Genomic DNA, 15,499 nt, shown 5'->3' with positions numbered 1-15,499 from the left:
ATTAAATAAGTAGGGAATACGTTCCGATTTTATTTATTTTATCCCTTTATTTTTGCAGAAAATATGTGTGAAATACAAATGGTTTCGCACCTACCCCATGACGGTGCATTTTCATTTGGTATCCGTGGGGTTTCGCCCCGCCCCAGAGATGCATTTTTCATTTGGTGTTCGCGGGCTTCGCACTTACCCCATGATGATGCATTTTTCATTTGGTGTGCGCGGGTTTTTGCCCTGCCCCGTGCCGATGCATTTTTAAAGTCCCCATAGCGATGTTTTTTTGATTTGGTAATTAAATAAGTAGGGAATACTTTCCGATTTTATTTATTTTATCCCTTTATTTTCGCATATGTGTGAAATAAGTGGATTTTTTCCCTTTATATATTAATTTGAAAACTAAGAGTCACAATATGGGTGGTACTCAGATTTCCCAATTGAATTTGGACTTCCATAAAATTCCAAACACGTATGTCGTGTTTTTCTTTTAAGTTTGTAATTTTTAAACCAAGCATACGTTGGCAAGTGTCCTCACCATAATATAGCCACGTCATGAAATCCAAATTGACTTTTTTATTTTATTTTTGTCTTTGCCTTATTTTTTTCGTGAAACGGGTGTAAATATCAGTCACATTTTCTGTATTGGGCTGGAAGTATCATGTTTTTTGCTGATGGATGTGTTGGAGAAAATGAGTTATTTAATAAATGATTTTTTGGTCTTGATGTGGTTTGATCTCATGACCTAAGGGTCTAAGGATACTATCTCATTTTTGAGTGAATGAAATGGAACCTTTAGTCCCACATTGTGGAAAAGTAAAGAGGTGCTCCACTATATTACCATGTTCTCATGGATATGTTGTAAAACAATGTCGAAAAATACATGTTTCGACCCATGCCCATGCGCCTGTACCAAGCACCAAGTCCGTGTCTACTTGGAATTATTTTTTGCAAGTTTTTAATTTGATAAATAATTTATTTAAGAGTTTTATTTATGGAAAAAATTCCTTTTTTGTGTTTAATTGTTTTACAAGAAACAAAACTCGTTTTATAAGAAAAAACCTAAACCTAAATTGATTTGCAAGTTAATTTTCCTATAAATACAACTCGAAAATCTCTTTTCAAAGTAATGCTAAAGCAGCGACCATCTCTAGGTATACTTTTCTTCATCTTCTTGCTTTTATTTTCGTGCGGCGTTTTACTTCCATCCCCGTTGCTGAGTTTAAGAGTGGGTAACTTGTATTGTGCTAATACAAGTTATATCGGGCAGTCTTATCCTGGACACATCTTCGCACGTTGGGGTTTAGCATTACTTTAGATTATACCCGCGAACTAATGTGTTAAGGACAGCTTGTTGAACCTGTGATTCTGTCCTCATCAATTTGTTCGTGGTAGAGTTGTTTGATACGGTTCTTTATATTTATTGTTTGATACATCTGACGTTTTCTTCTATTGTTGCAAGACTCCAACAGGATGTAATACATCTATCGATCGTACCTTTCATGGTCATCTAAATCGGTGCTTCTCTAATTCCTACCTTTCATTGTCATCTAAATCGGTGTTTAAATACTTATGTTCGTCTCCTGGTAAAAGCGACATCAAAAAATCATTGATTTTGTCTTCATTTTCTATTGTATTTGTAACAATAATTCTCTCTTTAAGATATTCTTGGTCGTTAATGTGCTGTTTCGAGAATAATATCTAAAACTTCTTTTTTGTGTTTAATTGTTTTACAAGAAACAAAACTCGTTTTATAAGAAAAAACCTAAACCTAAATTGATTTGCAAGTTAATTTTCCTATAAATACAACTCGAAAATCTCTTTTCAAAGTAATGCTAAAGCAGCGACCATCTCTAGGTATACTTTTCTTCATCTTCTTGCTTTTATTTTCGTGCGGCGTTTTACTTCCATCCCCGTTGCTGAGTTTAAGAGTGGGTAACTTGTATTGTGCTAATACAAGTTATATCGGGCAGTCTTATCCTGGACACATCTTCGCACGTTGGGGTTTAGCATTACTTTAGATTATACCCGCGAACTAATGTGTTACGGACAGCTTGTTGAACCTGTGATTCTGTCCTCATCAATTTGTTCGTGGTAGAGTTGTTTGATACGGTTCTTTATATTTATTGTTTGATACATATGACGTTTCTTCTATTGTTGCAAGACTCCAACAGGATGTAATACATCTCTCGGTCGTACCTTTCATGGTCATCTAAATCGGTGCTTCTCTAGCTCCTACCTTTCATTGTCATCTAAATCGATGTTTAAATACTTATGTTCGTTTCCTGGTAAAAGCGACATCAAAAAATCATTGATTTTGTCTGCATTTTCTATTGTATTTGTAACAATAATTCTCTCTTTAAGATATTCTTGGTCGTTAATATGCTGTTTCGAGAACAATATCTAAAACTTCTTTTTTTTGTTTAATTGTTTTACAAGAAACAAAACTCGTTTTATAAGAAAAAACCTAAACCTAACTTGATTTGCAAGTTAATTTTCCTATAAATACAACTCGAAAATCTCTTTTCAAAGTAATGCTAAAGCAGCGACCATCTCTAGGTCTACTTTTCTTCATCTTCTTGCTTTTATTTTCGTGCGGCGTTTTACTTCCATCCCCGTTGCTGAGTTTAAGAGTGGGTAACTTGTATTGTGCTAATACAAGTTATATCGGGCAGTCTTATCCTGGACACATCTTCGCACGTTGGGGTTTAACATTACTTTAGAGTATACCCGCGAACTAATGTGTTAAGGAAAACTTGTTGAACCTGTGATTCTTCCCTCATCAATTTGTTCGTGGTAGAGTTGTTTGATACGGTTCTTTATATTTATTGTTTGATACATCTGACGTTTTCTTCTATTGTTGCAAGACTCCAACAGGATGTAATACATCTATCGATCGTACCTTTCATGGTCATCTAAATCGGTGCTTCTCTAATTCCTACCTTTCATTGTCATCTAAATCGGTGTTTAAATACTTATGTTCGTCTCCTGGTAAAAGCGACATCAAAAAATCATTGATTTTGTCTTCATTTTCTATTGTATTTGTAACAATAATTCTCTCTTTAAGATATTCTTGGTCGTTAATGTGATGTTTCGAGAATAATATCTAAAACTTCTTTTTTGTGTTTAATTGTTTTACAAGAAACAAAACTCGTTTTATAAGAAAAAACCTAAACCTAAATTGATTTGCAAGTTAATTTTCCTATAAATACAACTCGAAAATCTCTTTTCAAAGTAATGCTAAAGCAGCGACCATCTCTAGGTATACTTTTCTTCATCTTCTTGCTTTTATTTTCGTGCGGCGTTTTACTTCCATCCCCGTTGCTGAGTTTAAGAGTGGGTAACTTGTATTGTGCTAATACAAGTTATATCGGGCAGTCTTATCCTGGACACATCTTCGCACGTTGGGGTTTAGCATTACTTTAGATTATACCCGCGAACTAATGTGTTAAGGACAGCTTGTTGAACCTGTGATTCTGTCCTCATCAATTTGTTCATGGTAGAGTTGTTTGATACGGTTCTTTATATTTATTGTTTGATACATCTGACGTTTCTTCTATTGTTGCAAGACTCCAACAGGATGTAATACATCTCTCGGTCGTACCTTTCATGGTCATCTAAATCGGTGCTTCTCTAGCTCCTACCTTTCATTGTCATCTAAATCGATGTTTAAATACTTATGTTCGTTTCCTGGTAAAAGCGACATCAAAAAATCATTGATTTTGTCTGCATTTTCTATTGTATTTGTAACAATAATTCTCTCTTTAAGATATTCTTGGTCGTTAATATGCTGTTTCGAGAACAATATCTAAAACTTCTTTTTTTTGTTTAATTGTTTTACAAGAAACAAAACTCGTTTTATAAGAAAAAACCTAAACCTAACTTGATTTGCAAGTTAATTTTCCTATAAATACAACTCGAAAATCTCTTTTCAAAGTAATGCTAAAGCAGCGACCATCTCTAGGTCTACTTTTCTTCATCTTCTTGCTTTTATTTTCGTGCGGCGTTTTACTTCCATCCCCGTTGCTGAGTTTAAGAGTGGGTAACTTGTATTGTGCTAATACAAGTTATATCGGGCAGTCTTATCCTGGACACATCTTCGCACGTTGGGGTTTAACATTACTTTAGAGTATACCCGCGAACTAATGTGTTAAGGAAAACTTGTTGAACCTGTGATTCTTCCCTCATCAATTTGTTCGTGGTAGAGTTGTTTGATACGGTTCTTTATATTTATTGTTTGATACATCTGACGTTTCTTCTATTGTTGCAAGACTCCAACAGGATGTAATACATCTCTCGGTCGTACCTTTCATGGTCATCTAAATCGGTGCTTCTCTAGCTCCTATCTTTCATTGTCATCTAAATCGGTGTTTAAATACTTATGTTCGTCTCCTGGTAAAAGCGACATCAAAAAAACATTGATTTTGTCTGCATTTTCTATTGTATTTGTAACAATAATTCTCTCTTTAAGATATTCTTGGTCGTTAATGTGCTGTTTCGAGAACAATATCTAAAACTTCTTTCGACCTTAGTTGAATTTTATCCTGTTCTATTAGATCATGATTAAAATTCTTGTTAGCATATGTGAACAGTTGCAAATATACAGCAGGGTTTTTTGTGTATAGGAAAAAAAAGAGATGATATAATCAATCGCACACATCCAAAGATTATAAATTAGTTTAAAACTCTTGCTTTGTTCTTATATTTTGTACTACATACCTTGGTCGTCATTATTGGGTGACTCCTACTGGTAGTTTGTGCAGGAGAAATAGGTGTTTGCTAATCTGTTACTGAAAGTGATCTTGATGCAGAAACGGTTGCTTGTGGGGATAAGGGCCAGTTACCCTTACTGAAATTGGTGTTTGCTAAAATTTTACGATATACTATTAATCCCCACTTAGTTGATAAGGGCCAGTTACCCTTGAGGAGATCTTGTATTTAAATAAATCGTCAAGGGGGAAGAAGGTTAAGGTGTATGTGAAGTATTACACCTTTTCATGGGAACTTGTTGCAGCCATCGTACTGATCAATATATAAGTTATTAAGGAGCAAACTATATCGTACTACTATGTTTATGTAATATAAAGTTTGCCTTTGTTTTACAAAAAAAAAAAAAAGGTTTTTTAATAAAGTGATCACCTTTTTGAGCTATATTTAAGAAACTGGCCGTTTTTTTTGAATCATTTTATAAATCGACCGATATTGACAATTTTCATCCCGTTTTTTTCAAAAAACGGGTAACAGCCGTTAAAAGCTTATGTGTCAGTTATACTACTATGTAAAAGACATTAAAATCCCTCATGAGTGTTTAGGTCGGACGACTCGGACCTAGTCAAACAATTCTAAGATACTTAGTTGGACCGACTCATAACGAGTTGCACCGAGTCCAATGTTTTTCCCTAGCTCCGTTCTTCTCCAAAATGAAGAACCAGAAATACCATTACCAATTTGTCTTTGCCTGCTACTGATTCGGTCAAATCAAGTGCCAGAAACCCATCTAAATGCAATTAAACTTGGGAAAGCAAAGTTAAATAAATCAATTTTACAATCACACTCAAAACCCATCAGATCCAATGGTTTTTTTTCTTCTTTCGTATAGCTTAAACTCATCAAATTAATAGGAATCAAATCTATCAATTATAGTCCAATGAATTGCAAAATAAATAAGAGAAAAAATCTTACATCCTTGATTTGATGGGTGAATCCAATTGTATCAGTCAACATGCACAAACCCAAAACCCTCTAAATCTCAAATCGCCGCCACTTCCAACCATATTTTCAATTAGGGATTGATAGAATAAAATTTTAAGGTTTACTGTTTTTGGTTCTAGTTTTAACAGTAATTAATACCTTAAATTTCAACTCTATAAATCCTAATGACAACCAAAAACAAAGACATGTTTCGTTTGACGATGGAAAAAATTTAGAATGAGAAAAAAAAATTGAGACAGGGAAAAGTGACGAAGGAAACAGAAAGATCGGGAAATAGATGGAAGAGGGAATGTTTTTGTAAGGATATTTTAGTAACTCGACGTAAAATTCTGACTCAGTATTTGTTTTTGACCAATTTGGTGGACCCAGGTGTGAAAGATAACAGAAAGGCCAGTTTCTAAAAGAATTTAAAAACTTGGCCGGTTTATTAATTATATGGTTTGAAGCAGGACACTTTATTAATTTGCCCAAAAAAAAACTATATCGTATGTGGTTTAGAATACATGTACACAGTCGTTCTCTATATATATGAACTTAGCCTTTATGTCAGTACAGACAGTTCACTTTGGGGTTTCACTCTCTTCTCTGAGGATCGGTCTACTCCTTGAGTTAACTCAGTTCAAATATTTTTAAGTTTTGGAATTGATCAAAGATTAGGAACTCGTAAAATTGGTTTCTTACAGTGATCCTCTATTTGCTGTTCCTTTTTTCTTATGGTTTTTATTTTATCGAGTTAATTTTACTTTCATTTTTTCACTTTTGATAATGAAGAACTAATCTTTTCTGTATTCTTCTTTCAGTGTATGCAGTTTGTTTAATCTCCAATGGATTTTGCCTATATTAATATTGTGATTAAAACTTTTGCTAAGTTTTTCTATAAGCTTTTGCTTGCAGGTTTCATCTGTGTTGATATCTTTGGTTTTAATGATATGTGGTGGAAGAAGATTCATGTCCGTTTCAACTCAGCAACTCAAGTCTCAGATTCATCCCGCTTTGAAAATAGTTCGAAAACTTTCAAATTTCTAAAAGTAAAACTAATTAGGAAACTTAGTTTCCTTTTTCTGCTCCTTTGGTCAATTAACAACTGTTCTTGTTACCAAACTAAACAAAAATCTCGCTCAATTCAGTTACCTTATTTCAAGCCTGAATATCTCAATGATTTAATTCTCAATTATCCTCAGTTACAAGATTCTCATATTCTATTAAAACCTAGAAACCATCAAGGTTATTATTCTCATCATATTCCAAAAAAAAGAATACTCATAGAGGAGAAAAATGCTAGTGATGTAGGTGAGCTAGTTGACAAATTCAAACAAGCAACTTTAGATTTGGGAGACACGAATGAGATTGTTGTTTTTCAAAAAGAAAACAACGAGAAAACCGATGAGGAGTCTAACTGGGAAGCTAGCGCGATTGGGAAGGTTATAATAGAGGGAAGAATGAATTATGATACTGTTGTAAGGTTCATCAAGTTTACCTGGCCTTTCTTAAAACCAGATCAACTTAGAATAGTGGAAGTTGAACCCAATATAATGATCTTCAAATTCAGCGACTGGAATTTACTAAACATTGTAATTGAGCAAAGACCTTGGCACATCAACAAGAATTTATTGGTAGTACATGACTACATTCCTGAGATGGTTTATACTTACAAGCAATGGGGTTTTCAACAATTCTGGATCCAGCTGAAATTTCTTTTGCCAGAACATATGAACGCTGCATCTGTGACTAAGATCGGTGAAGTGGTTGGTGAGGTAACAAGTATAGAACCAAAGGATGCCATCCCTATTGGAAGTGAACCAGTTAAAGTTTGTGCGAAAGTGGATTTATCGATGCCAATGAGAAGAGGTGTCAAAGCTCTCACCAATGCAAGAGTCTTTCGCTGGCAAAATTTTTTTTTTTGAAAGGCAACCTCCTAGTATCTGTACGGAGTGTTATATTATCAATCACTGCAATGGAGCTTGTAAGGATGCTGCTAAGTATTTGGCAAAGGCGCATGAAAAGCCTTATTACTTTGGTAAAGCTGATAGTGTAAGGAAAACCATTACTCCCATGAATTCCTCTGCAGCTCCAGCACCAAATTTTTTTCAAAAGAAGTTTGTTAAGAGCTCGAGTTTTGTCCCTCCTAAGGATGAAAGAATTATTAGTATGGATTTCTTACTCAAGGAGAAAGCTACAGAAGAAGTGGATGAGTTAAGACTTGGAAAAAGATTTAGAACAAATGAGGAAGGCAGCAACAACATTACGGAGTTTGAATCTACTTCCAATATCACCGTCACTGATATCAACACAATGAACCAAACTACTCATATGGTCACAATGGAAGATAAACAAACTTGCAGCACTGATAATAAGAGTCAGATATTTCCTTACTCTTTTGCTCATTTAAAGTTGTTCATTACTCTTTTTGAAAAGTCTAATCTGTGTCATTTATTTTGCATGTTTTTACTTGCATGCATTTATTACGTGAATACTCACTATAATTTTAATCGAAACTTTAGAAACTTGCATATAGGGTCAACTCACTATTCTTACATTAAATTAAAATTGGTAGGATTTTGGTGTTTTTTCAACTTGCTTTTGATTATGAAAGTTGTTTCGTGGAATGTGCAAGGGCTAAAAGCCACTGATACTAGACATCATATCAAAGATATAATTAGGACACAAAATCCTGACATTATATTTTTACGTGAGACTAAGCTTAGTGAAACCAAGATGAAACCTCTCGTTGCTTCTTATCATTTTTCGAATGTGAGATATTTATCTTCAGTTGGCTTGTCTGGCGGATTAGTTATCATGTGGAAGAATGGATTTTCTTGTGAAGTGTTGTCTTGCGAAAATAATATGATTCATCTTACTCATTCAAGACGATCCTAGCCAGCCTGAATGGTTATTATCGTGTATGTATGGTTATGGAAAAGGGCATAAAAAACAAGAACAATTGGGTTTCATCAATGAAACAAGAAAGAACATATCCAGTCCTTGGTGCTTGACTGGGGACCTAAATATTCATCTTTCTAGTTCTGATACTTCTACTTCTACATCAAGTGACGGGGGTATTAATGCGATGCTTCAAGATATTGGTTTAGAAGATCCGGGTTTCTAGGCATGTCAATATTTGTCTGATATCCGGTATCCATTTCCGAGTATTCGAGATCCTATAGGATTTTATCCGTTTTATCAGATATCAGATCGGATATTTTATCGGATATTTCTTCCTTAACATATCGGAAACGGATTAGACCCCATCCGAAATGTTAATATCCGATATCCGATAGTATATGAACTTATTTGTATTTTATCCTAATTTCGAGTCTAGTATCGGATACTATCGGATATTGTCGGATAAATATCTCATAAGTGTCAATTATGAAAATATTTTACAAGGGTTTTTAAACTTTTTTGTTATTACCGGATATTATCGGATATTTATCGGATATCCGACAGCTTAGCCTATCGGAATCGATATCTGATTTTAATATCCTATAGGATATTATCGGATATCGAATATCCGGTAGTGCTTAACATGTCGGATATCGGATTTCTAAATATCCGACGGATATTCTTCCATTGACAGGCCTACGGGTTTCATAGGCCATGAACATACATGGACAAATAATAATCTATGCACTGGCAAAAAAACGTTCATTAGCTTGATCATTATCACCATGATGGCGTCTTGCAGTTCATCTCCAATTTGGTTGTTTGTATTTGCAATGCTTGCTCTGTCAGCCTATTCTGGTAAGTACATCAACAAGCAGTTCATGTTAGCTCTTAATTACTTAGTACTTTAATTTGTGAATTAATAGTTTTATATTTTTCTTGTGTAGAGATGGGAGATGATCTTAAATATGACTGTCCTCGGCCAGAAGATAGTTTTAACTGGGCTAAGGCACAAACTGTAGTTCATGTGCAAATAAATGTGCGTCAAATTGTTTGAGCTTGAACAAGGGGGCGAGCCAGCTTAGTTGCAGTGATTCTCCAACTATTTTCAGGGCCGTTTGTACTTGTTGTTGTACACCAACCCCACCCCCACCACCACCACCACCACCACAACCTTCATGTCCTTTGGGTTACTATTACTGGGCTAAAGGCACTAATTGTAGTTCATGTGCAAACAAATGTGGGTTAAATTGTTTGAACACGGGGGCGCGCCAGCTTGGTTGCAATGATTATCCTACTATTATGAGTGCCAATTGTGATTGTTTTTGTATACCACCCCCACCACCACAACCTTCATGTCCTCCGGGTAACTATAACTGGGCTACAGGCACTAATTGTAGTTCATGTGCAAACAAATGTAGCTTAAAATGTTTGAACAAGGGGTCGCGCCAGCTTGGTTGCAATGATTATCCTACTATTATGACTGCCAATTGTAATTGTTGTTGTACACCACACACACCACCACCTCCATCTCCATCCCCATCCCCACCACCATCATCCTCACCTCCTCCTCCGTCACCTTCACCCCCATCACCATCCCCACCACCACCATCACCACTACCTCCTAGTCCTACGGGAGATAAATGTGATAAACCTGGGAACATGTACTCGGAAACCACATATCCCACCTCGGATTGCAGTTATTGTAAAAATTGGTGCAAGGAAGATTGTTCAAAGCAAGGAGCTACAGTGGTTAGCAACAAGTGCGAGATCGGAGAAACAAAGTTTCTCACGCGTTGCAAGTGCTGTTGTAATGAAATCGCAGTGCTCGAGGTCAACGTTGTCAAAGAAATTGTCAGGTTGAACGCTCATTAGTGAGTAGCTCTACAGAAAATTATAAGTAGAGATTGAAGCGAATCATCTAAGGACTCGGAGGTGTGGAAATGTTGCTAGACAATATAACACTATCCTGCCCATTATCATTTGCATTATTTGATTTCATTTTTGTTTTTGTATTTTGTATTTGTTTTTGTTAATGGCGCACGATTTCATTATCAACAGAACTTTTTTCTAAATGATTATCTTAAATTTACCAAGTATTAATGCGATTACATGTATTGATACAACTTATTGTGGTTTTGATACCAACACGAAAACAAGGGGATAGGCTGTGAGGAACGGATCATGCATTGCTTGAAAGAGAAAATATGGTTGATTTTCATTGTAAAAGAAGACCTAAGAGTGCCTAATTCTTGTAACAGAAGATTTGTGAAATTTTGTAAGAATTAATAGTACAATGCAGAATAACGAGGGGTGAAACTGCCAGTCTGAAGAGAATACAACTACAGTAGGAGTATCGCAGAAAGTATTTCAATGCGAACGCAATATTGTACGCTCCTTCCAAATTAACCAACAAATAGCAAAAGCTAACAAATTCGTGATGTGCCTGTTCTTCCCTTTAAGTGTATTATAAGATGAAATAAATAAGAAATTTTGTCGATTTGAATTTGCAAAGACCCACTTCATTTAAACGTCCTACGAAAATAATTCAAAACCTGCAAAAAAAACAACTATGGAAAACAAATGATCCACCCTCTTGCGCCTATCACTCAACTTTTTTTGTTTTGGTATCAGCCTATCACTCAACTTGCAAATGGCAATTCGCATTACCTCATACAAGTTTGACCGGCCGGATGCGAATTGAGTTGATATTGATAAGTCCAGAAATTCGTGAATATACATGTAATTATCTAACTCTTTTAAAATCCTAAGTTCATAAGGTTCCACGTTAAACGGTGATCCTCACCCACTCATGAAATTGTTTCGTTTCACTTTTCCTCAAAAGGAGAAAAAAACAAGATTTTTTCTCACAACATAAAGAAATTTGTTTATTTATCCAGTAAAAAGGAAACGAAAAAAAATTGAGAGAGAAAAAAAACCTAAAAAAAATCTTTCTCCATCGCGATGGTTCATTCATCCTGTCTCTTTTCTTCCCGGTCCTTTCTTCTTCTCGATTAAATAACCAAATCGTATTGGTAAACCCCAACTCTTTTTCTGTCTCTTTATTTCTCTGAATCCATAAACCCTAACCCTTCCGTTTTATATTGCAGTTACGATTTTTCTTTCCTCCTGATTTTTTTTTTATTTTACTCTGAATCAAACAAATTTTCAAATCCTCATCAATGGCTTTTCACTTCAATCAAAATCACTGGTATGGTATCGCTTGATTCATTCTCTTCTTATAGTTTGGTTTCGAAATCACTGTTTCAGTCAAAACCCATAGATTTATATCTGATTTCGATTCTTGATGGGTTAGTTTTTTTTTTTTTTGTCTTATTGTATCTGAATTGCAGTAATCATCTGAATTTTGGTTTACAGATTTTTCAGAGATAATGTTTAGGTCTGCGATTTTGGGACTTCTGTTTACAGGAAGCAGAAATATGTATCTCCTATTACCAGGGGGTTAGTCGTCGGAGAGTTCGAGAGATTTTAATGTATTTAGATTTTCTCCTGTTAGTCGTGGGGGAGTTTGAGGGAGTCTCTTAAAATCCCCGTTAGTCGTGGGAGAGTTTAGAGGAGTCTCCTAAACTCCCTAGAAAACACATGTTAATCGCTGGGGAGTTTAAAAAAAGCTCTTGAACTCCCTGTTAGTCATAAAACCCTACAATACTAGGGAGTTGGTTGCTTTGGGGAGTTCGAAGGAGTTTTTAGTGTATTTTGGTCTCACAACAAATCTCTCAAAAGAGTAGAGATTTGGGAAGGAGTTTGGTGCGTAGGAAACCATAGGAGAAAGAAGAGGATATGTCACATTATAGATCACTGGATTCCAAAGCCAAGAAATTTACCTTCGAAAACTCATTATTTCTAACCCGTCTACTCGCCATTACGCACGCTTAATTTTCGATCAAAATCATTTACAACACTATGATACGAGCTTATTCTTCAAGTTGTAATCCAAAAGATTCATTCATTATGTATAACCAAATGCACAGAAACGGACGACCCTCACTTGATAAATACACGTTCCCTTTTCCTACTCAAAGCTTGTTCGGTTCTTGGTGTCATTAGTAAAGGCGAAGAAACCCATTGTCAAGCTGTTTAGCATGGGTTTGATATTGATATATTTGTTCAGAGTTCATTAATCCATTTTCACAAGTCGAATGATAAATTTAGTTTTGCTCGTAAACTGTTTGATGAAATTCTCGAAAGAGATGTTGCTACTTGGGCTACATTGCTTTCTTGTTATGCTAATCACGGGTCAACGGGAACTGCATGTGAGTTGTCCAAGGAAATGCCTGAGAAGGGTGTTGTTTCATTTAGTGCGATGATTACTGGTTATGTTAGAAAGGGACGGTTTAACGAAGCATTGGAATTATTTCGTGAGTTACAGATTCAGGGGTTGGAGCCTAATGATTCTACTGTTATTGGTGTCATTTCTGCCTCTGCTGATTTGGGAAGTTTAGATACTAGTAAATGGATTCATTCTTATATTAGGAATAAGAATGGAAATCGATTTGACAGTCGGATAAATACTGCACTGATTGGTATGTATTTTAAGTGTGGGAGCATCGAAGATGGGGTATTTTTCTTTAAAGGGGTTAAGGAGAAGCTTGTGGGAGAGCGGACAACAATGATTTCTGGCATAACAATGCATGGTTTTGGAGAGAGATCTGTTGAATTGTTTGAAAACATGGTGGAATCGCGTGTTAAGCCTAATGCAATCACATTTTTCGGCCTCTTATCTGGTTGCACTCATGCAGGATTGGTCAAGGAGGGGTTAATGTATTTCAAGAGAATGAAATCCGAGTTCGGGATTGAACCCACAGTTGAACACTTCGGTTGTGTGGTCGATTTTCTAGGCCGGGCAGGATTGATTGCACAAGAGGTTGATTTCGTGAACAATATGCCACTGAAAGCTATATGAGGTGCACTTTTAAACGCATGTAGAGTTCATAAGAATGTCGAAGCGGGAGAGTTAGCAGCGAAGGGATGTGATGGTGTTGTTATGGTGAATAGAAAAATGAAGGAAACCGGTTCAAGGAAAAGTCCAGGTTGTATTTTGATTGATGTTAATGGTGTGTTTCTTATGAATTTGTCGTTGGGGATAAATCATACCCACCTGCATTACAAATTATCTTACAAATTGATGAGTCAATAAAGGAAGCGGAAGAATACTACATTTTATCGTGGGATTGGTTTCCTCGTACATTTCACATTCCCAAAGATGAAAATCATGAAGCGAAAATTGTATTTGGACTCTAAATTGTACCACTTACTAGAATCACTATAGGGGTTCGACTTTCGAGTGTTGGGCTGACAATTGTTTCAGACACCATATTTTGGATCTCATCACTAATTTTGGCAGGCAGATTCTAGTATCATCATGATCCTGATGTGAAGACAAATGACGGGTTGAGTTTATTTTGTTGGCAATTGATAATGCAACAACTTCAGTAACTGCTACATTGATGGATTGTGAAGCTTTCCCCAACGAGATTGATTGTGAGTTACCAGCCCTTTCCATCTTGACACATCCAAAATTCCAGACGCCATTTGACTTCGCAGTCCAGACAGAACAAAATAATTGAAAAATGGAATCATTCCAGAACAGTTTGCATCAAGAATTCAAGCAAGCAGTATGTAACTCTAATTTTCCAGAACAGTTACCACTTTGATAATTGATTGTTCCTCCTATAGACTGACAGTGGTGACGAGTGAGTAAATCGATGGACCATGATGGCATCGGCCAGCAAGCTCAGTGTAACAGGAGTGTAAGTGAAAGATCTCTTTGATCAATGCACTGTAAGAGAACCCCTTCTCTCTCTCTGTTAGACTGATAATCTCAAGTTCTCAACAACATCATCACTATTTCTTCAACCACTCTCCTCTAAATACTCTCTCAAACTCCCCCAAACTCCCTCTAATAAACTCTCTCAAACTCCCTACACTCCCCCAAACTCCCTGAACTCAAGAACACCAAAATCTCTCAAACTCCCTACACTCTCTCAAACTCTCTCAAAATTCCTGAGATTTAAAATACACTCAACTCCCCCGAAATCACTCGAGGACTAACCCCCTGTACAATTGGGTTTACTCAGATTTTGGCGTCTAAGAAAGCCCAACCAACTATTCATAAGGTACATTATCCTTTTTGTTCTTTTTGATTAACAAATCCTTTATCTATCCACTGGATTAATAGCGTTCTTACCTATCATTTCAGAATAGCACAATCTAATACTTAATTGAGCACACTATTTTTGCTACTGATGACAAAACGAAAATTATGTGTTATTTCAGGTTGGAAAATTTGATTTGAAACTAGAAAATCAGAACGCTGAACTAATAACGTGGCCACAAAAAAGGTCTAAATTGTCAATGAGAAGATGAATGTAGAGAAATTAGAAAATTAGGAATACGAAGTTCAAGCGTTCAAGGTATACTTAATTGACATACACATGAAACAATTGTTCATATGGTTTGATTTAACCTTTGATGATGGATCATTGTAGGAAGAAAGGCAAAGGGCTCTCTACAAGTGCAGTGCAAAGCAAATGGCACACCAAAAAAGGACCAATAAGTGATATGAAAAAAGGTTCTTTTTTTTATTTATATTGTTTCCTTTCTGTTCGTTATTTACAGACTCATACTTAATTTTTCAGTGTAGCAAACATGCTAACAAATTTTAAATTGTGTTAAGCTATGAGGTGCGTTAAAAGTTAAAAGTACCTTTAGTCATTATTGTGTTATCTCCTGTTAATCTATGTTTCTCCCAACAACTTAGGATGGCTTTCCTTTTCCCGACGCCTGCACCAATTTAATGTCCAAAGGAAATATATAAAGAATCTTCCGTCTAATTTCATAATGAGCATGAAAAATAACATGCAATGGTGGAAATAAATCTAAAAATTGACAG

The 15,499-nt window shown here is 35.8% G+C and overlaps 1 protein-coding gene across 1 annotated transcript; it reads left to right on the top strand.

Moving 5' to 3' along the window:
- Window positions 1–12,877: 12,877 nt before the first annotated feature.
- Window positions 12,878–13,510, top strand: LOC113352246 (pentatricopeptide repeat-containing protein At5g66520-like). Its single transcript, XM_026596090.1, has one exon. The coding sequence runs from the start codon at window positions 12,878–12,880 to the stop codon at window positions 13,508–13,510; it is 633 nt and encodes a 210-aa protein (XP_026451875.1).
- The last annotated feature ends 1,989 nt before the right edge of the window (window positions 13,511–15,499 follow it).

This window comes from Papaver somniferum, chromosome 2 (assembly GCF_003573695.1).
Source record: "Papaver somniferum cultivar HN1 chromosome 2, ASM357369v1, whole genome shotgun sequence".
NCBI classification, from domain to species: Eukaryota; Viridiplantae; Streptophyta; class Magnoliopsida; order Ranunculales; family Papaveraceae; genus Papaver; species Papaver somniferum.
This window is presented reverse-complemented; position numbering and strand designations above follow the sequence as displayed.